This window comes from Onychostruthus taczanowskii, unplaced genomic scaffold, assembly GCF_017590055.1.
Source record: "Onychostruthus taczanowskii isolate IOZ18803 unplaced genomic scaffold, ASM1759005v1 scaffold7, whole genome shotgun sequence".
Lineage (NCBI taxonomy): Eukaryota > Metazoa > Chordata > Aves > Passeriformes > Passeridae > Onychostruthus > Onychostruthus taczanowskii.
The window spans coordinates 4,349,443-4,375,126 of record NW_024504786.1 but is presented as its reverse complement, the minus strand read 5'-3'; the positions used below and the strand labels follow the sequence as shown (position 1 = coordinate 4,375,126).

Genomic DNA, 25,684 nt, shown 5'->3' with positions numbered 1-25,684 from the left:
GAAGCAAAATGACTGCAAGTCACTTAGAAGAATTTTAATGTTTTTTTTTTTCTCTCCTTTCATATAAAGGCACAATTCCAGCACATAGCAGTGAGCACTTCAGGAATGTCAGTATTTCTGTAGAGTCTTAATCAAATAAATAAAGGTGAGAGTGAAGAACATTTTGTTACCTTTTAAGATACAATACAACCTCCAGAATGACTCGTGGCTCACTCCAGGCAGATCACAAGTTAGCTGATGCCTGGAGAACCACTGTTCTTGGAGCTCCTGTTTCAGTATATCTGCTTATACCTTTTGTTCTTCCATGTTGCTGATTGGAGTGTCTGTTATTTGAGTTTATCCTGTTAGGATTTAAATTTAGTATAGGACAGTGACAGTAGTTGCAGAGCTGAGCAGGTCTCACATGGAATATACTGCACAGTGCAGCTTGGCCCTGGACAATACTAAAGCCTGCAGGAGTTTCTTTGAAATCTGAGCTCAAGGCTGCCAAGCCTGTCCTTGACCAGCACAGGGGCTTTTCACTGCTGGGCAGTGCAGGAGGTTGTGTCCTGCACAGGGTGCTCTGTGCCAGCCCCATGGCAAAGCACTGGTGTGGCACACACTGTCTGTCACAGCTGCTGTTTGCCCAAGGACCTGGTTCTCTGCCATCTGTGTGATCTGAAGAAATAATCACACCAAAGTTTAAACTGCGTCTTCAGCTTCAGTTTTTAAAGCTGGAAATGTTTCTTCACACAGGCTGCGGCCACCACTCAGGTCTGGCAGCGGGGAATGTGCAAGAGCACAAAGACTCAAGTTTGACTGGAAATGTCTCCCTCAACACATTCTGTGCTGTGAATGTTGCAGTGGAAATTCTTTGCTCTGAAAGCTCCAGAAAGCTGCAGTGAACAAAACCAGTGGCTCCTGAGTCCATGTACCATGGCAGGGTAAGCTTTTGGCTTAGTGGTGTATCAGAACAGTTTTAAGACAGATTTGACTCCAGCTCTGGTTTTCCTGAGAATTTGTGTGGATGATGGAAATGCAGCACTGGCCCTTGAGAAGGGAGATTGTGAGTCTGGGGTATGTTGATGTAGGAGAGTAAGATGTGGAAGAAGTGAAAACTTGGAGAAAAAAAAGCCTGTACAAATAATTTGTAGTGCAGTGTGAGGGTGCATTACCTTTGCACATGGCATATCTGGTGTCTGATTCTTGTGTGCCTCTGTTTCCCCACTAAAGGAGGCACAATGCCCCTCTTTTTATAATGCCCTGTACTTCCTCTAGATGCTACCTGACAACAAATTACTATACTTCTATAGCAAAAACACAGATAAAAATGCACTTTTGGGGAAAGTTGAATGCTGGTCACTTCCTCTCCCTTGTGGGCTGCTCTGGCCTCCATAGTGAGTGAGGTAATCCCCCTACTCCTCCTCCCTGAAAAAAAAGTGCACATTTTGTTGTATGGACTCAGGGTATGGTAATACAGAAAGGGTAGCAGGCAAATGTGTCCTGGATCTCTGAGTCACCAGGAAAAAGCAGCCAGCTTTGTTTTGTTTTTATTTTGGTTTCAGTAAAAACACACTTCCCACTCTAACTTTTCAAACTTCCACGTGGCACACAGGGGGATCAGTTCCAGTTGATATAAGCCTGGATGAAGAGAGGGAGGAAGTAACTTAATTGCTTTAGACTTTAGTTCAGCTGGAGTGGAGAGGAAAGAATCAGTGTTCCTTCTTTGGAATTCAGCAAGAAGGTCGTGTTGTTGGTGAGGACAGATCTTCTGCAGGTTTTGTGGAGGTACTGTATGAAGCACTGCAGAGTACTCACAAAACAGGTGGCTTTATATTTAATATAGTATCTGCTGTCAGGGAAAAAAAGCTGTGTTGTTTTCTTGGGAATATTGCTGCACTTGGAGCATACTGTTATCAACTGTGTGTTCCTGCTCTTTCACCAAGAATGGGGAAATAAGAAATGTGAGGCTTCTGGGCTGAGTGTCTGTGTCTGTGTGTGTGTGTAAGTGGTGAAAAGTTCTGATGTAAGTGCTGCAGTGCAGGGCATAGAAGGTAAAGAAGAGATTGAGTGGATGGAGTGTCACAGCAAATTTGGGGACTTTACCTGTAAGACATTTGTAGTTTCAGCCTATTGATCCCTGGTCCCTGAAGATCAGTTAATGTGTTGAAAAGGAGGGAGAGTTAAAGGGGAAGGAGATAAAATGCAGAAAAACTGCTGATCTATCTGTTCCTAGCTAATTTAAACCAGACCCCCAGGGAATGGGAGGACATTCCCACCTGGAATTCAGATTTGGTTGAATGCAGCTAAACTCAAAGATGTAGTAACAGTGCAGCTCCAGTGTCCTGCAGTGAAATGCAGAAGCACACAAACTGTCTCTGCCTCTCTTCTGCCAATTCCTGCATGCTGGCTTTTGGCTTCACTCACAGATCTTGCAAACTGTGTTGACAAAAGTAATGGGAGATTGTTTATTTCCCAAGTCTTTATATTGAGGCCATAGCTGCTTCCTCTTTCCTACTCACATTTTCCTATATGGTGACTTTGGAAAATTCCTCTCCGATTTCGCTGGGAAGTGCAGGAAGCTCTCACTGGTAGAGGGTTGCCTGTTACTCTCTCCAGTTCTGCTGCTCACATCTGGAAAGGATCTGGCTTGGAAAGGAGAGACTCACTCTGAGCTCAGTGCATGTTACTGACATGGCATGAGCTGAGAGAGCCTGTGGGGGCAAGAGAAATGTTCTTCTCCATTCATCTCATTTCTGACAGCAAAGGTGAGTTTTTCTATTTTTTTAAAAGCTGGCTTGTCAGACAACCTGCAGCAGCAGCCTGCCTTTCAGCTGCAGCTTTTAGCAAGGATACTCAGTGTAACAAATTCAGTTAACCTGTTGATTTTGAAGGAGAATCCCCTCCTTCAGTGGATGTTTTTCCATCTGTGTGTGTGTGTCCTGTGAGAATGTGTGTGGGGAATAATAGGTAACAGAGATAAGATATTTTGAAAGTGATTCTTTTGTTTCTTGGGGGCACTGTAATCACTGAGAAGCATTCAGTAACTCCTGAAACTTCAGTTTACCTCTTGAGACTGTGCCTTTTGTAGCACTCTCGTGCTGTGAGGCACTGAAGTGCAGGTATCAGCTGGACAGAAAGATGCAGCCACAGAAACCCCTGAGTTGGTTTCAGTGTCACTTCAGTCTTTGGGTGGCAGGACCTGCTCCAAAGCCCACCTACAGCAAGGGAAGGGGACTGACTCTTTCTAGTGGGTTTTGAGCTACTCCTTTAAAAGCTTTCTTAACAGGGCTTTGAATCAGGCCCATGGGAATGAGTTGAAGTGGAGTGAGTTATTTCAGCCTTTCTTTGAACTAAAAGAAAATCACCATCATGCCTGGTTTTACTGCCTGCACTCCAGATGTGCACAGATGTTCCTCTATCCAAAGTGTCTCCCTGTGCTAGAGCAGCATTCCCTCCAAAGGCATTTCAGCAGACACTTGCGTATCGATAAGGGGGTGAGATTGCCCCAAAATCCTAGTGTGCAATAGATAGAATATTTCATGTTAATTTTCTAGCATCTTTTCAGCAACAGATGTGGGAAAGCTGGCATGTTGCCAACATAGAGAGGCCAAGAAAAACCACAATGTAATTCTGCTATGGGAACAGTGTTGCTACTGTTACAGCAGAGCTGATTGATACCTATACATGCAAGGTTTTCTGTCTATAGTTTCTTTGGCAAGTATCTGTAAGGGTGAGCTGTTATATAGGAAAAATACTTTCTTGGCGATCTGAAATACTTTCTGAGATGATTTTCTCTAAGATTTCTGAAATATTTCCTGAGATTAGGTCACAAATACTAAGGATTTTACTAATCTACTGTTATACTGGCATACTCATATGGCCAGTTTTGGTCTCAGTGTTAATATCTGCCATGCAAGGAAAGTTCTGTAAAAGAGATGAATTTAATTATATTCAGCTATTACAGATATGGAAGCTGTAAAATAGTGGAGTAGGGGAAAGAGAGATCAAGCACACAATGATAAATGCTTAAAATCATCTACCCAGCATGTTTGTAGCAAAGACAGGACTAAAGCAAAACCAGCATCCATGTTTTGGGATGCTCTGCCCTGTAGTCCCACTTGCTCTCATTTCTTCAAGTACAAGTCAGTGTTTAAAAAATTATTTAAGACTTTAATGGCTGTGACTGAGAGCAGGGTGTCTCCAATGCTTCCCAAGCATCCCAGCTCTCTGTGAGAGCTCCTGGTGCAAAGCTGCAAAGACTTGTGAGTGGATGTGAATGGAGACACACAGTTCTGACAGCTGCCAGTCTCGTTCTGTGGGGTTCTTGTTTCTGATGCAAACAAGGAATCTGGGTTAGCAGAGGTGAAGAGAGTATTTATTTGATAAGGTCATTAATGCATTGTGCCTTTTCACCTCAAAAGATCAGCCTAAGTCTTTCTCGTTGCTGTCAAATTCTTCCGTGAAAATAATAGCTGAGAGGGTAAATGACAAGCCATAACCAGCCCTGACTGCAAACCTTTATGTGTGAAATCTGAGAAGGGCAGCAAGTGGGACCGAGGGGGCTGGGTTAGGGCCAGCTGGCTGCTCCTGTAGATACTCAACTTCTGTTCGGATTATTTTAACCTGCTGCCAGAAAGATAAAAGCTGAACATTGGCCAAGTGTCTTAGGTTCAGATCAGCACTGTCCAAAATCCATAGGAAGCCCGTTCTGTTTTCAGCAGCTGAAGGTTTTGTTACTGTTCGATGCACGCGTAGCAGCCCCTCTGAGAGTCACTCCTGACCAGCCTCTATGTTTAAATAACGAGAAGAGTTTCTTCCTGTGCAAAACTGTGAGGAACGGTACGACAGACAACCACATTGAACTAACATTGCACAACCTCTTCCCTACATCTGTGGGATCGTCTGGCGTTTCTCAATATGAAAAAAGCAATAAATAACTCGGGGAGTCGGGGCCGGTGCGGGGGATGCTGCCGGGCCGCCGGCTGCACCCGGGACCCACTGGCTGGGCAGCGCAGTCCCCAGAGGGGCCGCGAAAGCGCCCCGGGAGAGCGGGAAGGCGGCGGTGGGGCTGGCCCCGGCCGGGCCGGGGTTGGGGGCTCGGCCGGGCCGCACCAGCGCTGCCCCGCGGGGCTGACCCGCTGTCCGGCCCGCAGGGGCGATGCCCGCCGGCGGCCGGGCGCTGCTGGCGCTGCTGGGGCTCCCGGCGCTGCTGGCCCTGGGCTGCGCCGCCGACAGCGACTTCGCCGAGGGCGGCCCGGAGCGGCGGCGGCCCGGGCCCGGCCCCGGCTGCCCCCGCGACTGCGGCTGCACCCAGGAGGGCGTCGTGGACTGCGGGGGCATCGACCTCAAGGAGTTCCCGCTGCTGCTGCCCGAGCTGACCAACCACCTCTCCCTGCAGGTAAGGGCGCGATCCATCTCCCCCCCGTGCCCTCATTCCGCCCCTGAACCCCGGCTCCTTCCCTCAGCCCCTCCTCGGCTCCCGGCGGGAGCAGCAGGTGCAGCAGGCCCGGCTCCCGAGCTCGACGAGTGCACCTGGTTATCGGCATGCTCTCCCCTCACATCCAGGGAGGGGAAAAAGAGCTCCACAGTCTCTCACAGCTCCATGAGAAGAATTTTTGTCCAAACTAACAATTTCTTGTTTCTCCTTTGGCCAACCCAAACTTCTGGTGGAGCCCTTCCATTTGAGGTGTCTTTGAAGAAGGTGGGCTAAATGACAGAGAATTCTTTGGGCAGCACGGTGTGTTAGTTCAGACACAGTGAGCCAGTCCAGAGGCAGGGCCAGCCCGTGTCCCCCACTGTCCCACCTCTCCCTGCAGCACATAGACTCAGCAAGGAGCAGGTGTGACATGGCTAGCAATCACCCTGAGTGGCATGCCTACAGCAAGTGGTCCTGCTTCAGACACCTCATGTCTTGTCATGAAAAGGACATATAAGATGTGAGATTCCAGCTTCAGGAAGAAGAATCAGCATGCTAGACTGTCAGCAGGTTTCTATGCTCTGCTCTTGTTGATTGATCCCTGTGACCTGCATTTGGGCAGGTGTCCTTTCCCTGCCAGTGCTCTGACACCTGAAAGGCCAGAGCATGGCAGCCCTGTGGCTGTGCCTCCTCGGAGCAATGGCAGTGGCTGAGGTTTTCAATGCCTGGCCCTTCACCAGCTGCTTTTGGTTTATTGTTCCCATCTGTCAGTTCTGCCCAATGGATGAAATGCAGATTTTTTTTTAGAGCTTTTCAGTTAAAAAAACTGTAATGTAAGCTGACACTGTCCTCAGCAGATCTGTCCCAGGCGTGTGTTAGCCATGACTCCTGCCTCTGCTACCAAAATAAAAGAAGCTTTTTGGAGCTGCAGCTGTCACTTTCTGTGCACTGGCCTGGCTTCCAGGGCAGTGGGTCCTTGACTGGTCCCCTGGATGCTAAAGCTAGAACTTTACTGGCTGGAATGTTAGTCAGCATGTTAATGAAAATCTGATGGCAGTCACCCCTGACAGCACAACCAGTGCAAGTGAGCCTGGTTTGACACTCCCTGCCCGTGACCAGTGGCTTTTAAAACAACCCATGAATAACAGAAGCCATGAGCTTGGAAATCCACCGTGCCAACCTTGTAACTAATGCTTTGCTGCAGCTACAAGGTTTGGCTGTGGCAGATGGACTGTGGGCCTTGCCAGGCATAATCACACTCTTTGTGTGCTACTGCTGCATAAGCTGGATATTCCTGGAGATGAGCAGAAGTTGGGCTTTCAAATGCTCCTGGGTTTGGATGTTTTGGGTTTGAAATCTGAGTTTGGCTCATTATGAGAGAAGTCTTGACAAGGATTTGACATGGTGGGTTCACTTCCAGATTTTATTGAAGTTCACAGTCTGGGTTTACTGGGATCCTTTTTGAATTACTTTGTTGATGATTAATACTCTCCATTTTCTTAGAATAACCAAATAGAAGAAATCTTTCCAGAAGAGCTTGCTCGTCTTTATAGACTGGAAACTCTCAATTTGCAAAACAACAGGCTGACTTCAAAAGGTGAGCCATGGGGTGGACAGAGCCTGTGCCTCCAGAGCACCAGCTTATGCAATGAGGACAGTGACAGCTGATAAGGAAAGCCAGGGTGATGGATTGCTTGGTTGGAGTGGTTTGCTGTGAGCCTCACTCCTCTGGCCATCACACAGAGCATGGAGACACTTTATCATCTGAAACACAATACTCAGTGTGGAGGAATGCAGCCCTGCTGAACCAGTGGAGGAGACCTGGCAGCAGCTCGTGTACTGTGGCGTGAGATCTCCTCATCCAGGAAACTCCCTCTGGTCCCACAGGCACTTCCATGCAATGCACTTGAGAACCAGAAACGTCCACATGCTGAATGATTTCCTCCTGAATGACCTTGTTTAGTTCAGTCTAGTCAGTCAGGGCAGTTTGGTCCAGTTTTGTCCGTGTCAAATTTGGTATGAATTTATAGGTATATTGCAAATAAGGACATTTCTACCCTTCTCAAACCATTTTGATTTTCATAGGCAGGTTTTGCTTGTTCAGTCTCATGCTTATTAGAGAAACTTAACAAGGGGTTTAGTGAGGAAAGTAAAAGAAACAGAGGAATTGGAGTAAACAGTAAGAGAGGAGGATATGGGATACAAAAGATGTAATTGTTATTAATTTATGTGTTATCCACTTGATCTGAATGCTCTTTTTATCTTAACTGAAATGATAGAAAACAAAATTTACTGAGAATGTGGGCATATTATACATAGGCCCTAAGGCACAGCAATCTTACATAGCACAGGGAAAGCTGTGCTTATTATATCCAGCCTTTGACATTATTACCTTTGGGCCTTCATGTTTTCTTTCACAAGCTTCAGTGCAGCCCTGAGTTACCAACGTGTTTGGACATGGAAAATAGCTTTGTCTTTGACAATTGCCAGGTGAAAGTGTTTCTTGCAGGCTTTCCCTTGTGTGCTTGTGTGATCAGCTGGATTCAGCTGGACGTGGAGTGACTCAGCTGAAAATTAATAATTATTGGGGGAGGATAAGCCCTGAGTTGGACCAGCTCTCTGAGCTGGTTACTGTTTGGATACCTGAGTTGTGGAGGAGCAGAGCAAGAGAAGGGTTGTAACATGCAGGTTATTTTAGCAATATAGTCATACATCAGGTTGATCTGATCAAGCAACCTCAGATTATACCCTTGCAAGAAAAAAGACTTGCAGAATCTTATGCAAATTACAGGAGAAGGTTCTCAGATAGTGTGTTTGCTCCAAGCACTGACAGTCAGCCATAGAGCAGATCTGCACAGCCCTGTACCTGACACCTGCCAGTGGGCTTGGCCACAAGCCTTGTGTGATCAGGATTTTAAATGGTTCTCCATTGCTCTTAACAAGTGTGTATTGTTTGATTTGGTTTGTGGATTTGTTTTTTCTTTTTCCAATAAAAAAATACGTATATCAATAGGTCTGAATGAGATTGTTTCATTCCTCTTAACAAGTGTGTATTGTTTGATTTGGTTTGTGGATTTGTTTTTTTTTCCAATTAAAAAATACATATATCAATAGGTCTGAATCAGATTGTTTAAGTGGCTATAAAAAGTGTCTCAATCTCACATGGAAGATACTGAGAGGGAAAGCTGCCCTCTGGTATGTTCACCCAGAAAGACAGTAAGGTGCTGATGTCACTGATTAGTTATTCCTGTTTTTAAGGGTTGCCAGAGGAAGCATTTGAGCATCTGGAGAACCTGAATTACCTGTACCTGGCAAACAATAAGGTAAGAGGCTCTAAAGCCTTTCAGAGCTCTTTTCTAATTGGGTTCTGAAAATTAATTGAGCAAGTTGTCAATTCTTTTAATACATACATACATACATAAGTAAAACTGTCCTAAAGTGATATTCTAATGCAGGTTCATCTAAGGTCAAAACAGTATGTGAAGTTTAGAGGCTACACTTGCAGGTATATTTTGAACACTTGTTTATTTGTGCACCTGGTGAAAAGATTCCCTTGTGTGGGGAGGTACAGAAAGCCCCTGCATGCATAAATTACCATTGTCTTCAGTAGGCTTTGGATCAGCTGCATGCAGATTTGTTTCCTGCCTGTATGTGGGGAAATTATGTGAAATGCTGCCTTATCAGATGAGGCAGGTTGAAAAATTTGTGAACAAACACATCCTACTGCCTGTGTTTGAATCATCAAGATCTGTAAAAAACTATCCAGTTTTCCCTGACTCTCACTCTTTTTAGGTTGAATATGGGGAGGATACCCCACACAGTGAAACTGTGCCAGTCATTAATTTATTCTTTTAGCTGCAGTGGTAGGAGCTGTATTTCTTCTTTTGATGGAGAAGATCCCAGGTGCTTTCCTATTGTGACCCACGTTGGATGTATTGACAGAAGCACATCTTTCCTGCCAAAGCTAGCAAGGAAATTAAATAGCTTCTAATATACCCTTGCATCTGGGTGGTTCCTGTTATGGCTTCCTTTATTCCCAGTGGTTGTCCACAAGTATTTGCTACAGAAGAAATTAGGACCCACAGAATAATATAAGTTAAAACATCAGGCAGAGCTTCTTTGTCTACAAAAATCCTGCACTTCCATCCCACCCTCTCTCTCTCTGCATGTCTGTATATATATTTTATTATCCTCTTAAAATCTGGGACTATTTGATGTTCTGATTAAATACATGTGGGCACATTCAGGTTTCAGTCAGGCCAAGACACATCCAGAATCACTCCATACATTTCTGTATGGAGTGATTGAGAATAGAACCATTCCTAAGTACAGTAACATTGTGTTCTTTTCTCTCTTTCAAGCACCATTTCCATGTAACAATCTTGGCAGTTAATAACTCCATAAAAAGGAACAAGCCAGACTGTGACTAATATTCCAGAACCTAGCACTCTGATTTTCCCTGTGTAACACAACAAAGTGCTTGGTTTTTCTGGCTTTGCTGCAGAGAGAAAAGAATCCCAAAAGAAATTGCAAACATCAGCGAATGCCACAAGTAGTTACAGTGAGAAGTTGTGGACCCGCAAAAATAACACATTTCTTTATAAATCACAAGCCAGGACAAACCAGATTGGCTTCAAACTGCATCTCCTCTGCAGCAGGAAACACTGGGGATCAAGTTACTGTGGTGTCTGGAGGAGAGCAGGGATTTGCTGGTAGTTTGCTTCTTGTTTTATGGATTATCTTAATGCTGCTTTATCTTCCATTGTGATCCCGTCAGATGTAGCTAAGTCATCTTTCATTAAAGTGGCACAATTGGTCAGAGAAAAGAAAAGTAAGAGACTAAAAGCCTTCTGTGGCCTGTGAGTAACAAGTATTTCAAGTAAAGAGTGGCTGCAGTAGTTTCCAATTTTTCTCTCCACTCTCATGTTTTGTATCTCTCAAATAGAGTGCACAGTAAACCTTGTTAATGAGAGAAATTGTTCCACCAAATGATAGACCTGATCCTGAGCTGTCATTTTTGGCTATAAGCAGGTGGTTTTGATGACAGAAGGTTTATATTTCCCCATATCCTCAAAGTGATATGGGATTCACCTCAATCTAGCACTTCTGTTTTTATCAAAGCTTCATCCAAGCAAGAAAAATCCAAACAATTTAAATCTGGTAATGACTTTTTTATTAACCTTTTGAATTAATTAGTTAACAGTGGAGAAACACTCTGTCATATGGAAAGGAAGGTGCAGCAGGAAAGTTGAAAGAAAATTGCAGATTGCTTCTTGTTAGGCAATAAATTAGACAAAGCTATTCAAGTCAACTTTATTTTTGCTAACACTTAAAACAATCCAGCATGAATCCTTCAAGAAGGTAATCAGTGAAAATCAGTCTCATGACCAAGTGCTGAAATGCCAAAGCAAAATTCTGAGCAAGTGAAAACTCTTTTTGGATTAAACTTCTTTTTCTCTTTCCTCTTTCTTGTGGTTCTGATGTGTCTCATTTCACATGTCTGAGCCATGCCCTTTGCTTTGTACAAAAGTTATGACCTAATTGACTGGAGAAAAGCTTTAATGTACCACTGTGTATGAAAATGATTAAGTCTTGTTTCCTGTGTCTGAATTGTCAGTGTTACATCATGGCAGAGACTTATTTCTTTCTGAGGCACTGTCAGACCTTCTCGGTCAGAGATGAGTGCTTTTATCCAGCCCCCTGAAATCATATCTCCCAGATCAGGAGGTGAGAGATTACCACCAAAGCCAAGAGCAACTGCAGAAATATGCAGAATGGCTCACTCCAGTGCTCACAAACCATCTGGAAATGCTGATAGAAGTGTGATTTGTGGGAAAGATCTTTTTGTGTGTTTGTGACACACAAATCTTTAAGACAGGCTAAGGATGGAGGTTTTGGGACAGCTGAAAATGAAAACATAAATAATGTATTCATTAAAAAAAAAAAGACCATTTTATGAGTCCAGTAAATTGGAAGTTCATGGATGGAGTTCATCAATGCACTCTCAACATACCAGCAGAGAGGGGTGTAGGCAGCCTTTAGACATAGTTTAAGGCTTGGGTTAGGCAGTTCTCCAATAAAGTGTCTCTTCTTTCATAAAGTGTTCATATCTTAGATATTTTTGGTTTTACACTATTATTCGTAACCCACTGCAGTTTTATGGTAATAAAAGTTAGAAAAATATGGTTTCTCATTATGTAAGTCTTGCTGTGCTTTGTAGGCTGAAAGAACCAGGTTCTGTTTCACACAACAGAGCTGTGAGGAAGATTACAGATTCCATGAACTTCAGGCTAGAAGGCAGATCCTTTCCATTGCCCCAGTTTCCCCTCCTGATCTCAAAGAATTCAGTATCTCCCTTTGGAGTGGACATAAAACAGAGTGGTCTCATTAGTACTGCAGTGATCACCTGTAACCAGGGTGGCTGCACCTGCTGGCTGCAATTCAGTGTCTTCTCTACTCAAGGGTCATCTGCTACAGCATTGTCTTAATTTTTTTTTTTTTTTTTTCCCCCAAGGGCTTTATCTTAGTGCATAAAGCTTCTGGGAGGACAGAAAACTGTCCTCCATCCAGCCTGGATTGTAACCTGTCTTCGTGGTTTGTGGGTGAATGACTTTGTTATTAACAGCCACTCAGTGAACCTGGCTATTGTATCACCTGGATGCTTTCTAAAACAGAGCTTTTTTTGATCATTGCTTTTCACTCCACCGATTTGTTCAGATGCAGGCGTTTCTAGGGTTAGCTTTTAAAATCACCAATAAAACAGCAACAAGAGCAACACATTCAATCCTACACCTGTTTTCAGCTCTGAAGTTTTGAGGACAGGGCCTTTCTGTTCTTCCTGATGCATCACTGGTTTATTGAACAAGGTATTACTGTACCCTTTGCTTTGAAGTACCATTCAATATTCCATCATTTGGCTCAGAAGTGTCCTTGTTCTTTGGGAGCCTGAATTCCCACTTCAGAGATCATCATAAATGGCTGCAGTGGAGCAGATGTGTGAAGTGACACCTCCCCTCCACAACACACTTTTGTAAGAGAATGAGCAGTAGGTCACAGTGAGGGGGGTTGGAGTTTTTTTGGCACAGCGGGCTGAGGAATTAGGAACAATAATAAGCAAAGTGTTTGCTCTCTGAATAACAATTTCTTGATTTCTTTCACCAAAAAGAGACAGGACCCTTCCAACCAAAACAAACATTTTCATATCTTAGGGCAAAAGTCCGTCTCCTTCCTGGAGAGATTAGTGAGTGAGGACAATTTGTTTTTGTTCATGAAATCTACATTCAGTTTAATTTATCTTTGCCTGTTTAGGGAAGATAAATTTGAAAGTGTTTTGCTGCTGCTCTAATACTTGGTTAAAACATTTGCTACATTTCATTGGACCTCCCATGTATGTTTCTTTTACAGCTAACAGTGGCTCCAAAATTCCTACCAAATACCTTGATCAGTGCAGATTTTGCAGCCAATTATCTCACTAAGATATATGGGCTCACATTTGGACAGAAACCAAACTTGAGGTAAGGAACTGGGAAGTAAAACAATACTGGTGTTCTGCCACTGCTTGCATGCAGTTGGTGGTTGATAAGAAAATATCTGGCTAAACTATATTATTACCTACTCGTGTTTTTGGAAAGAAGCTGTTTGTTATTCTCAGCATGAAAGATCAAACAAACACATTCCAAGGTCTTTTGCTTGCTGCCAGACACTTCTGCAAATGTCAAGTGAAGTTGTCCCCATTTTATTTGTGTATTTGAGTTGAAAAGAGCAATTAAGTTTCTCAAAATGGAGATTAGCTGTCTAGAAATCTCTAGTTTTATTATAGAATGTTCATTTTTAAAAGTAAAATCAGGTGGACAGGACAATACTCAGTGCAGTGTAACTCAGTTCTATTCAAGGTAAGCACTTCAGCACCTTCAGAAGGGGTTCATACTCCAGATCTGCTGACAAAGGTCTCTGCTAGGTTCAGGCTGTGATTTTCTCATCTGGATTGATAGCAGCACATCCATGTCAAACTCAGAGGCACACAGACCCCCTCCTGTGAGGTGTGGGCTTTTCTGAATGGGTCTTGAGTGATCTGCAGCATCCATACACTGCACCATCCACATCCTGCAAAGACATCCCAAACTGTTGGGAGCAATTTGTGCAGCCAGGTTTGGAAGCAGTTAATTACAGCTGACCCAGCTGCAGCCCAGCCTTGTGATGAACTGAAGAACTCTCCATTCCCACTGAATTCACTGAGAGCTGGAGCTGCTCTGCACTTCCTGGGCCTTTAGTCTCTCAGGCTCTTGGAAGCTGAAAGGGCTGAGTCACTCACAGATTTCTGGCAGTATCTCATGATGAAAGAAGATAGATTAATTGTTGTTTTCTTCCTTAATCTCAGGTGGAGATGCTGCTGTGTTTTGATCCCATATTAAAATTATTGACTCTTCTGAAACGATTTTCACACTCTTCTATACAACCACAAATTTTAATCAGAATAAGAGCTAATTGATTTCCAAGGTTACTCATATAAAATCCCAACACAGTTGTTTCAGTTGTTTTTTTTGCCCCCAGCAGAGTTCACGATCTCAGACTGATTATTTGGAGAGTAAATTTTTCAGAAAGGCAAATATTTGTGAGTTAAAAGTACAGCTGACCATGCAGGGTAAACAATACTTCCAGTGTAGCTCTGAACTCCCTGGAGTGTGTGATCACACAATTGTATTTCCATACTCAGCCTTTCCTTCCTTCCAGAAGGATGTTGCCAAGTTCTCTGCTACTGGTAGAGAATCCAAGAACAAGTTAAAAAAGCTCACTTTGACACTTTTGCAGTTTTAACCTCTCTCTACAAATTTATCTGGGGGTAAACATAGAAAAGGAAGAGGTAATCAAAGTCACTAAATGCCTATAATTTATTTTGTTAAAAAGAAGTAAAATGAATTTATTTAGCAGTTAAGCCAGTGAAAAGGAGGAATAACTTCATAGAAGTACATTGCTTTGTACAGAATTGAAACCTGTGTAAGGAAAAGGAAAAGTAAGAAACTCTGTCTCTCAATCCCAATGGCTCATTAAAAACCAAAGCACAGAAAAGAGAAAAGTCTGCCAGACTGAGTAAATCTGTTGTCTTTCTGTCAGTATCCTATTCTGAGTTCTAGGAGTAGGAGAGAAACGGTTTCCTGGGGTGTTTCCAGCCTTCATGGGAGCAGAAAGAATGGAAGGTTAAGAGATGATCCTTTCTTATGAGACCTCCAGGCTGATTTTGTAAGCCTAAGCAGTCCAGACTCAGTTCCAAATAGAAGTTAAAATTGGGGCCATATCTGTTAAAAACAGATGAATTCTAACCCTCTGAGTAGGGCCCCCACACTGACATTCTGTGTTTCTAAGTGCTGCACAGTCCCAGACTTGCACTCAGTTTCTTGTAAAGAAGTTAAGGCCACTTGTGAAATTTGTATTCATGTGCAGGTTTGGATTTTGAATAGTCCTAATTTGAGAGAGTATTGGGCTGACCATTTGGTTTTACATCTGTATCCCTTGCTAAATTAAAAGGCACATTTTAAAAACAATCTAATTATCTCAAGGAAAGAAGAAAAGATTGAAATTACGTTTTAAACTAAGCTTTCTCTCAGTAAACAAAAACTCCAGATCTGCTTATCTGTTGAACTTCATCTTTTGCTTCCTTCCAACAGATCTGTGTATCTTCATAACAACAAACTTTCAGATGCTGGGTTACCTGATAATATGTTCAATGGCTCTAATAATGTGGAGATACTCATCATGTCCAGCAATTTCTTGAAGTATGTTCCAAAGAATCTCCCTCCAGCACTATATAAACTACACTTACAGGTAATGGCAACAACATTTTGTAATCTTTTAGGATTGTGACAAAATACTGTATTTGTGTGGGTTTCACACCACACAGCCAAGACATCCCAGTGCCCCTGGAAACATCCCCAGGCCCACTTTAAGCCTTGCCTGCTGTATTCTTAACAATAGCTGTCCCATCTCCTTCCTTTTTTGTCCATGAGCAATAGTGTGTTTTTGCAAATCACCAGATTGCTCACAGGCAGCAGAAATGCCTTTGTTTGCAGAATCAAACACAATATTGTATTGCAAATCCCTGTGTGGTTGCATTGTTGGTCTCCTCCCTGCACAGAACGATATTAATGCATATTAGAGCAGGAAGTGCATCATTCCATGGACATGCCTCCATGACCTCCCAGTTAAGTTTGCCACTAATGCCACTTGTCCTGACAGCTGCTTACCCACTCTGTACTGGCTTTTCTCACTGACTCATTTCACACAGACCACTGCTTCCCACCATCAGTGGCTGCTGCTTGCTACTGAGCTGGCAATTCAGTTTGGTTCAGGCATTCTCTGTTACTACAACTCTTCCAGCCATAGTGCAATAGCAGAGCTGTGCTGTTAACTACTCTCCAGCATTTTTAATTCCATGTCATCTGATTCTGATAAAAACGCTTCATCATGTCTGAGCTGGAGATCTGAGCCTCAGCAATGGGAGAGCCACAGCGGTGGGGAGTCCTGGGTCTGCTTGCTCTGAGTGTTGACAGCTCCTTGGACGTGCAGAGACCGGAGTCTGTTATCAGCCCTGGACTGAGGCAGCTCTGTGCTGCCTCCCAGCTCTCTTTTCCCTTGAAGGTTTCACCAGAATTCCTGTTAAAGTCTTTTAGAGACCAGGCTTCTCTAGCTTGAATAAAAGTAAATGCAACCAGTCCAGTCCTTTAAATTGCTGGTATTTCTCTCCAAGGTATGAACTTATTTGTCCCCTGCATTTTTTCAACACTTACAGATAATCATTATCTCCCAAAGGGTTCTCTCTCACACTGTGAGGATTACACTTTGAACTTGTCTCCTTCCCTGCTGTTCCCAGCTGTGCTAAGGACAGAGGAGATGAGCAGAGAAATGAGTGTTTTATTTGCAAGTGCACAATCTGTCAGTAGTAACATTTAACTTGATATTTTGACTGGGAAAAACCAGGACAATGAGAAATGAGAGGCAGCTAAAAGTGGACCAAAAATATCTGACAGGTGTACTTTAGATGTGATTTTTTTTCTTTTACTATTTATTGAGACACTCAGCCAAATTTGTCTGTGTTGGTTTCTACTTTATATTGGTTGACAAATGAATTTGGCCAGTCTGTCCATCACAGACATTATAATGCCCCCTAAATATTTTATGTCTAGCCCTTCTGAAGTTTAATTGCCTATGCTAGTTGAACAGAACCCAAATGTGTTGATTCATGCCAAATACTGTGCTTTGTGCTTCTGGTGACTCTAGAGCAACAAGCTGGAGAAGATTCCCAAAGGAGCCTTCAGTGAGCTTGCTGGTCTGCGGGAGCTGTATTTGCAGAATAACTACTTGTCTAATGAGGGAATGGACAATGAAACTTTCTGGTGAGACTGACATGTGCACTGTGTACCTCTGTGTCTGTCTGCCCCCTCTGGGACAGTCCTGCATCTACTGAACAAAGAACACAGTAGAAAGTAAAGTTATTGAAAGCTGGATAGTGTTATGCATTTCACTGCTGAGATGCAGATGCTGCCATTCAAGAGCAAAGGTCTGGGTGAGTGGTTGTAGAATTGTTTTATACAAAAGACAGAACATTGAACATTAGACTGCACCACTCCCTGCCTGTCACAGACCCACTCACACCAGGTACTAAGTCCCTTCTGGGAACAGCCACGTAGAACAACATTGAAAGCTACTCTCTGTTCTCCCAAAACAGTCAAAAGTGAGGTTACCTGGGACTTTCCAGTTTCTAGGGCACTTCACTGGGCATTAAAGCCAGACCTTCATCTTCCCTGGAGCCACTTGTGGGTTTCTGTGGAAGTGGCTTGAAAGCAGCCCCAGGTACACAGCTGTGAATTCCCCATGCCCAGCTGTACCCCAGTGCAGGTGGGTGCTGGAGCAGGCAGGGCTGCAGTGGTGCTGCTCAAGAGCCAGATGGCTGCAAAAGCTTTCCTACCAACTGGTGCAACAGAAATAGCCTTTGGCTGTCCTAGATTTAGCCTGGGACTTAGCACTACAAAAGTTTAACAATTTTTTGCTCTGCTTGCACTGAATGCTGTCTTTGTTCTACATGAAAATCCAGACCACACAATTGGTCCTGCCCATAATTTAGTTCTGTAAACTCTCCTGATCTCTAGACACAAAAATGTACCAAACTGTGCTTTTCTTTTCCATTTCCCATTCCCAGAAACCTCCCTTAGTCAGTTACTATATCTGTGTGAGTCCACCTCCAGGTCATGTTGGACATATAATTTCTGTTAAGATATTCCCATCCTGGGGAAACCTTTCAAATGGCAGCAGTGGAGCATTTTACCTAAAGATTATATTTGTTTATTCAGAGCATGCTTGGATAGCTGGAGCAGCAGTGTAGTAACCAGTAAGTAATGTCTGTAACACATTAGCCTTCCTGTTTCCTGAAAACTCTCTGGTCATCTGCAGTGGGTTATGTCATGTCAAGCAGATTAAAACTCTAATTTGAACAGAGAAACTGCCTTGAAATACAAGGGAATACAGGGTTCCTCAGTCCTGGCTGTGGAACAACCATTGATCCACATCCAGTTGGTTATAAGTGGCTGGTCTGAGGATTTAATTTAGCTTCAACTGAGACCATGGAATCCAGATTCAGTAGCTTACACAAAGCAGCTCTAGCCCTGACTCACTTCCATAATACTGGAGGGTCACGAGAAGTTCACTACCTTAGCCTAGGACACTAAGTTAGCATTTCTGCTTTTCATAAAAGTAACATTTCATCATCTAGAAAGCAGACCTGCCTTTCACTTTCAGCAAATACTTTAAGAGAAACAGAAATTACTCATGCTCAGGCTTTGTTTCTGTGAAACTGAGAGCTAAACTCTGTGTTCTGGTGGTGCTCCCATGGCATCTTCCTTGTGGTATTTGTTCACTGCAATTGCTCATACGTTGCTATCTGGGATTGCACAACTGATCTCAGGCCTCAGCTCAGTGACAGTTTGGGTGTCTGTGGACACTGGCATGTTCTCTTGCTGGTGTGACTGGGGGGCAGTGGCAGTGCCAAGTCCTAATCCCTGATGGCAATATGGGAGCTCCCTGTTCTGGTGTCCACATCACTCATATGACAATTCAGAAAAGGGCAGTCAGTAGTGGGAGCTGTGCTGGGTAAAAAGGCTCTAAAGCAAAGATTGCAAAATCTTTGAGCAAGCTGGTTATTGTTTCACCTTGCAGAATCAAAGTGTTTTCTTTCCTGCTTTCCCAAGGAAATTGTCTAGTCTTGAATATCTGGATTTGTCCAGCAATAACCTCTCACAAATACCAAGTGGTTTACCTCGAAACATCGTCCTCCTCCACCTGGAGAAGAATGCAATTAAGGTGATTGACAGAGATGTCTTGACCCAAATTAAGAACCTGGAGTACCTTCTGCTCCACAATAACAAATTAAAAGCCCGAGGTATTCACCCCTTAGCCTTCCAGGGCTTAAAGAAGCTGCACACTGTCCACCTGTACAACAACATGCTGGAAAGGATCCCCAGCGGGCTGCCCCGGCGAGTGAAGACACTGATGATCCTTCACAACCAGATCTCAGAGATTAACAGGAATGACTTTGCTACCACTTACTTCCTTGAAGAGCTGAACCTGAGCTACAACAAGCTCACAAGTTCCCAGATCCATCGGGAGGCCTTCCGTAAACTGCGGCAACTGAAGTCCCTGGATCTTTCTGGAAACAATCTCCACACGGTGCCTTATGGCTTTCCAAAGAACTTGCAGGTTCTGAAGCTGAAGGAGAATGAGATAAGCATCATCCCAAAAGGGACTTTGTCTGGGATGACAAAACTGAGGGAACTGTATTTGAGCAACAATAAACTGAAAGTAAATTCAATTTATTCAAGAGCATGGAGAGAACTCAGCAGTCTTCAGGTAGAAACACCACCTTCTCTAACTGTTTTAGTGATGTTGATATCCTCATCTGTCTGCCTAAATCAAATTATGTAGCAGCAATACTAAATGTGCTTGGTCCTCATGTTTTGGGGTTGCATTTTAAGTGCTACACACTCTGTTTCTAGAGTAGAAATGATGTGCTGTTGTGCCAGAGGTGGGTACCTTCCACTGCTGGCCAGTCCAGCTTTGTTTCTGAATCCTGACAGTGTCCTATATTTTCAGAAAAACATCAGCAAATGTTGTCATTAAAACTGAAATCAGGCCTTTCAAATAGCTCGTCTCCCAAAAGATTTAAAATCAGCTCTGAATAGAGACAGCAGGAGGAAGGAATGCATAAACAAAAACACTCTTAATTCTCAAAGCCCCCACATCAGCTTATAGTCAGACAAGCCAAGCTGTAGGATTTAGCAGCTCAGCTGGCTAAGGCACCTGGGGAGCAGCTCGGAGTCTGGATTCAATCAGCAGTCTTCTCATTTGCTTAATTGTTGGAGAAAGTTAAACACAAACCATAAGGCAGGCAGGAACAATCACATTTGTGCTGAGCAAAATGACCTTTCAGAATTGTTACGCCGGCTGAAGGATTTGTCTGCATTTCCTTTTAGGCAACGGCCCCTTTCCTGCAGTGAAAGGTATTGCCTGTGTCATTCAGCAGCCATGGAGGGGGCATATGGTCAGGTCACTGCACAGGCAAAGTGTGCACAACTCAGAGCAGATCAGGGATAAGGACACGCAGCATATGTCACACTGGCCCCCAGTGTGTTTTCAGACAATCCTGACATTAATCTATAGGAACGTTTCCCTTTCGTTATGTCTGCAAATAACCAATAGCTTGTTTCTCAGTTCATGTCAGTCAGCAATGCAGCAACAGTGTCTGCAGAGCTGTTTGCATCAGCTGCAGATTTGGTCCCTGGCTTTAATAATACCTTTTGTATTTGTTTGGTGCCTCACTGATATGTGTGTGAGCAAATATATTTAACATGCAGAGCAGTCTGGAAGGAAAATGCTGCTGAAAAATTACAGACGGCTGGGATTGGATTTTTGCAGTACCTTAATAAAATGTAGGTTGTTTTATTTTCAAACAAAAATGGGTCATGATCCCTGCTGGGCAGCTGGAGTTGCTGGTTGGAATGACAAGCTTTCCTTCTCAAAGGTTCTGATTCACAATTATGTGGAGCTTTTGTTCTGCTCTCCCTCCCTTGCAGTCGGTGTAAAGCCAGAGGTGTTGCTGACTCCACCATTGGCCATCCCCAGAGCAAACCCCACTCCCACTAAACAGGGTTCAGATAATAGCACAGATTTAAAGTTCTGCTGGAGTAATGGGGCATTTATGGCTGTTGCTTTTCTTTGGAACAGAGTTACTTCTTGTTGGTTGTTTCCAGCTGAATCTTTTTTATCCTTAAGTGCTTAACTGCACAGTTGGTTTCTGAGTTGTTGCACTGGAGTGAATTTGGCAAATAACCCTCCATAAAGATCCTGATTATGCATATACTTAGTAAATGCTTCAGTCCACACTGTTTCCATGGAAATCACTGGAGACTCTGCAACTGCAAAGCAAGACATTTACATAATGGACTTGGCAGTACTGGGTTAACAGTTGGAGTCAATGATCTTAAAGCTTTTTTCCAACCTAAACAATTCAATGGTTCTAGGATAGTTGTTTTCCAGACTGGCATTATGTGAGGAATAAAAACACTGCAATGAGGACAATTGTTTGCAGAAGTGTGGCTTTGAGTAGTGGATAAATAGTGTCAGGTTGATGCTATGAAAATACTACAATACAGGATTACAAAACATTTCCATTTATCAATATTCTTGCATAAAATTAATCTGAGAAACGACCATGACCTTTAGTCCTGCTGTCTTCATACATTCTCCATGTTAGAATATTTCCAGATGGTTTTATGTATAACTGTACCTATCACCATCCTTAGCCAGCAAAGTGTTTGCAGTAGCAGATGCCAAGGAATTCTCCTGCATATCTGAAACCCAGCCTGTTTTTAATTTACTTAAACAGACATGGGCTAATGCCTGGAGACAGAGATAAAGAAATGGTGGAACTCTGAAACAAACCAGCATGACATATCATGTGAAATCAGGATGCTCCATAGGAGTGTAAGAGACTAGAATTGTCTTGGCCACACTTACCTTGCTGCAAATTAGAGGTAGATTAAAGTAATTTATTCTATAATAAATATAACTTCAAACTTAAATCTCTTTCTGGGGTGTTTCTAATATTTAAATTCAGTTATTTGACCACTTGTTGTTTATTCCTTGCAGTCACTAGACATGGCTGGCAACCAACTGACATCTATTCCATTAGGCCTGCCAGAATCTCTGGAATATCTGTATCTCCAGAACAACAAGATCACAACGGTTTCAGAGAATGCTTTTGAATCCACACCCAAAATAAAGGGGATTTACCTCAGGTAAGGTCAAGCTTCCACTTCAACATTTAAGATTTTTTTCCTTCTTCATCTACTTTATAATTACTTACTTTTTAGAAAGTATTTAAAATCCTTGCTTTCTGAACAAGCATATTTAGTTTACACTAATGTGTGACAAAACTATATTTATCTGCTCAGAAACTACATGGATACACATAATAAGCTCTTTTTAGAGAGCTTGACTTTTCTATGCTTGTTAGAATGGACTGGGCATGCCAGTAATTCTGGGCAATTAATGTTTAACCTGATGTCATATTCCAATATTCAGCTGTGAGCCAAAAGTTTACAGTCCCCTTGTAGAAGTGCAGCTTTGCCTGTGTCTGTTGGCCCTGGATTTTGACAAAATCCCCTTCCAGTGAGGTGTGTGTGACTAATCTTGGAGTTGTGTGCATTCCCTTGACAGCTTTGTCAGAAACAAGTGACAAGTTACAGCTGTGACAGTTATGTAACCCAGTTTAGGGGCTTTGCTGGGTTCTTTCCCACTGTCAGTTGGATGAGGACTTTGTTTTTGTAGATGACAGATATTGACCTTTTTTACATGTAATGTAAACTCACCGTAACAACTGACTGAAGCAGAGGTTTATAGCACAAGAAGGAAATCTGTCCCTGTAATATATTCAGTTTTAATCTGAAGGAATATTATTGAAAGTATTAATTAGAAATAATTTATTAATTCCTTAATATATTATTAATCTGATCAAATGGCTGTGTTCAGAAAGTCTAGATTGCAGAAGACTAAATATGGTCTTATTTTGACTATATGCAGCTAAACTGCCCTGTAGTTCTGAATAGTTCTGGAGCATACCTTTATGGATGAATGATTCCATACCAAGCAAATAAAATTACAAAGTCTGGTGTAAATTAGAGCAGTCTGTCTATTCAGCTGCTCACATTTATGAGATTTTAGTGAATGCTTGGATGTGAACCAGAAACCACATACCACATTCTATATTTCTATATAAAGAAAAAAGGAATTTGCAAAACAGTTTTGCTAACATATTCAGGAGGCAACTCCACCCAAGCTCAGTCGTATTTTTAATGGGAGGTCATTAATCACTGCAGTGCTGTGAAACAATAATATACATATGGAAGTGTACACAGAATACAATTCTAAGCATGTTCAAAAGTAACAGACCAGTATATGTGACAGGTTCATAAACTGCAGATTAGTTTACTTGTATTCCTGGAAATGCAAATAACAGCTGAAAAATGACTGCTTTGTCTTTAAAGGGTTACTTTGTTTTGAGTTTAGTAGGTGAAGAATTAAACTGTCAAGGAATGACACAGAATTTTATGAAAAATCAGTTATACTTTAAAATATGGGCTGTGAAGCAGATGCTTTTCCTCTCTGGGAAGGAAAAAGGAGAATAGCAAGAGAAAGAATTTGTGGGGGAGGAATTCCAATATTCTGATTTTTTTTCTTCCCCCATCCAGAGGAGTCAGCACTTCTAGAGTGCTGTTTTGAGTCAGTGTAAACTTAGAGTAACTTGGGTCAGTGTAGAGTAGCTGCAGAATGGTTTCCTCTTAGTCCCCTAATTTCAGTGTTGTATATAAAAATGGGTTTATTTTAACAGGGGTGCCTTTTTGTTTGTTTAAGGTTTAATAAGATTGCAGTTGGAGCACTGAAAGAAAGTACCTTCCAAAACCTGAAGCATTTACAGGTACTGGATATTGAAGGGAACCTTGAATTCAGCAACAGTTCAAAGAATAAGGATGGCTCAGAAGAGGAAATGGAAGATGAGGAAGAGGAAGAAGAAGAAGAACTGAGATAAAATGTGAACTCACACAATCCCATCATGTGGGAGGTAACAGCTGTAGTTGAGTTAAATCAAGGCCCCAGTTTTCAGACTCTTGTGTAAATAATTCCAATTTACACACGTGATTGAAGCATAACAAATGAGTATCTGAACCCTGAACTTAAAGACTTCCACTAAAGCTTGACGGGGAATCACAAATCAAAAAGGGTTGAAAATACAATATTTTGTAAAATGAAACATGATATATCTGTTTTATCAGACTTCTTGATGGACTGTTCTTATTGGCTTTTTTTTTTATAGCCAGAGCAGACACAGTAGTTAAAGATTCAGCTCCTTGTTCACTAATTCTGACAACAAAAAATGCAAAGGTATTTCATAATACTTTTAAGCAATTACTTCAAAAGGAAAACAAAGAACAAACTGTGAAGCTTGCTGATTCAGAAGATGTGAGATGAAAATAGATTAAAAATTAGACAAATTAAAGTAAGATTAGACCCATTGGTGTCTGTTAAATGTGTCATTAGATTACAAACTCTGTCTCAAGCAGTGTTTAAATCACTGACCACTCGGAGGGGAAAAATAATGCTATACTTCATGTATTTCTTATGGAAAGAATAGCATCTCTACTTGAATCTCTTTTCAACTGCAGAAAAAAAGATACAGGGACAATGATACTTGAAGAATATGCATTCTTTTCATAAGAATAGTGATCTATTTACTACATCTCTTAAGCATCTTATGTTCAAAGATTATGAGGTTCAGGATTGCTCTTTGCTTCTGGAGACCTAAGAGTGGGGAAAAAATAGTTTTGTCCCTAATCAACATATTGTTACTGAGAATGACACAAGGAATTGCTAGGAATAGTGCTAATAAGCTTAAAAGATGATGGGGCTTGAAAAGGGCAGAAGGTAATTGGGAAGTCAAACATTAGCCCTCCTGGCTGGGTTATATGAAAACTGTGTTAAACAAGAAATAATTTATATCTACAGACTTAGGGTACTTTCAAAATCAACGCCTCTCCGGTTTAGTTTTGGGGCACATGTGCCATGTCAACAGGTACTATGTTTGTCTTATTCTGAATTCTGTATTCCATTATGTAACTTATTTTATTTTATTTTCTGTTTTACAGGAAAACATATGGAAAAATACATATGTGTCTATGTGTATACATCTATATAGATATACAGAGAACACTTAGCAAAACGTGCAATGAATTATGCAGAAACTGTCGTGGCACTGGGCCAGGCTCATGGAAGACAGTGTGTTTCAGTGCCTTATTCAGGGAGAGACCCTGAATGCCTTTCCAAAGCTTCCAAATCATCTTATACAAGACCCAGGATCATAAGGGATTGCTCTGGAACTCACAAAAGCTGGCTTTTGTTTCTTCTGTTTCTCTTCCCTCACTGTTTCCATCTGTAATAACAATATGGGACTGTTTTGAACACAGGCCTTCAAATGCCATTTTTGTCACTGCATTTTAAGTGAACCATGTTTATGCCTCTTTTATTTTCCTCCACCCAAAAGAAGCTGTTCTTGGCCAGATGAATATCTGCAGTAGTTTCATGTGCAGAGCAGTGTATGAGGCATTTGGTCATCAAGCAGCAGTAATAATTCTGGATGCAATTATTTCTCTGTTATAACAATGTGTATATTTGGATGAGAAAAACAAAATAAGGCTGGATCCCGTAATATTTTATCTCTACTGCCAAAACCTGCAGTATATTCTGGTTTAGAAAGGTTTTAAGATAAAACAATTGCTCTTGTGAATATATATATATATATATAAATGCATATATAAAATCTCTATGTCTGCCTTCCAGAGCTTTGGTAAAGTTTCTGTCTTGCTGTTTGCCCATGGGGCAGTTAGGTGAATGTCTCCAAAGGTGTGATCAGAGGATGGAGTGACAGGATGAAGTTTAATGGATGTGGTAGAATTTTCTGCAGTTTCTTTTTCCCACCAAGAGGCAGGAGTGAGACTAATGGTGTAGAAGAGATTAGTGAGTGTGGGCTGTCTTAGGAGAAAACCATTAAGTATCAAAAGAAATTTGTTTCGTTCAAGACTGGAGACAGTACCTGCTGTCATACTCCCTTAAAGCTTCCCCTATTTTATGATGCTGAGTGCTCTCAGCTCCTGTTGGAATCACAGAAAATAAGGAAATCAAGGAAAAGAA

General features: G+C 42.2%; 1 protein-coding gene across 2 annotated transcripts; it reads left to right on the top strand.

Annotated features, from left to right (window-relative positions):
• Positions 1 to 1,436: 1,436 nt before the first annotated feature.
• On the top strand, positions 1,437 to 25,684 carry PODN (podocan). 2 transcript variants are annotated; one of them, XM_041421624.1, is made up of 11 exons: positions 1,437 to 1,767; positions 5,136 to 5,380; positions 6,902 to 6,995; positions 8,657 to 8,721; positions 12,803 to 12,912; positions 15,061 to 15,217; positions 16,670 to 16,785; positions 18,634 to 19,291; positions 21,590 to 21,738; positions 23,354 to 23,561; positions 24,643 to 25,684. In XM_041421624.1, exons 2-10 carry the CDS (start codon positions 5,141 to 5,143, stop codon positions 23,526 to 23,528), a joined length of 1,764 nt encoding a protein of 587 aa, XP_041277558.1. In that variant the 5' UTR covers positions 1,437 to 1,767; positions 5,136 to 5,140; the 3' UTR covers positions 23,529 to 23,561; positions 24,643 to 25,684. The 2 variants fall into 2 exon arrangements, with proteins under 2 accessions (XP_041277558.1, XP_041277557.1); XM_041421623.1 differs by lacking the exon at positions 1,437 to 1,767 and adding an exon at positions 1,793 to 2,747.

Bases quoted from the DNA above. Each gene is read 5' to 3' on its own strand.
- PODN (XM_041421623.1), top strand. From the start codon at position 2,663: ATGTTACTGACATGGCATGAGCTGAGAGAGCCTGTGGGGGCAAGAGAA. The intron at 15,218-16,669 runs GTAATGGCAACA...TGGTGACTCTAG, and splicing joins TATATAAACTACACTTACAG to AGCAACAAGCTGGAGAAGAT. The intron at 21,739-23,353 runs GTAAGGTCAAGC...TGTTTGTTTAAG, and splicing joins ATAAAGGGGATTTACCTCAG to GTTTAATAAGATTGCAGTTG.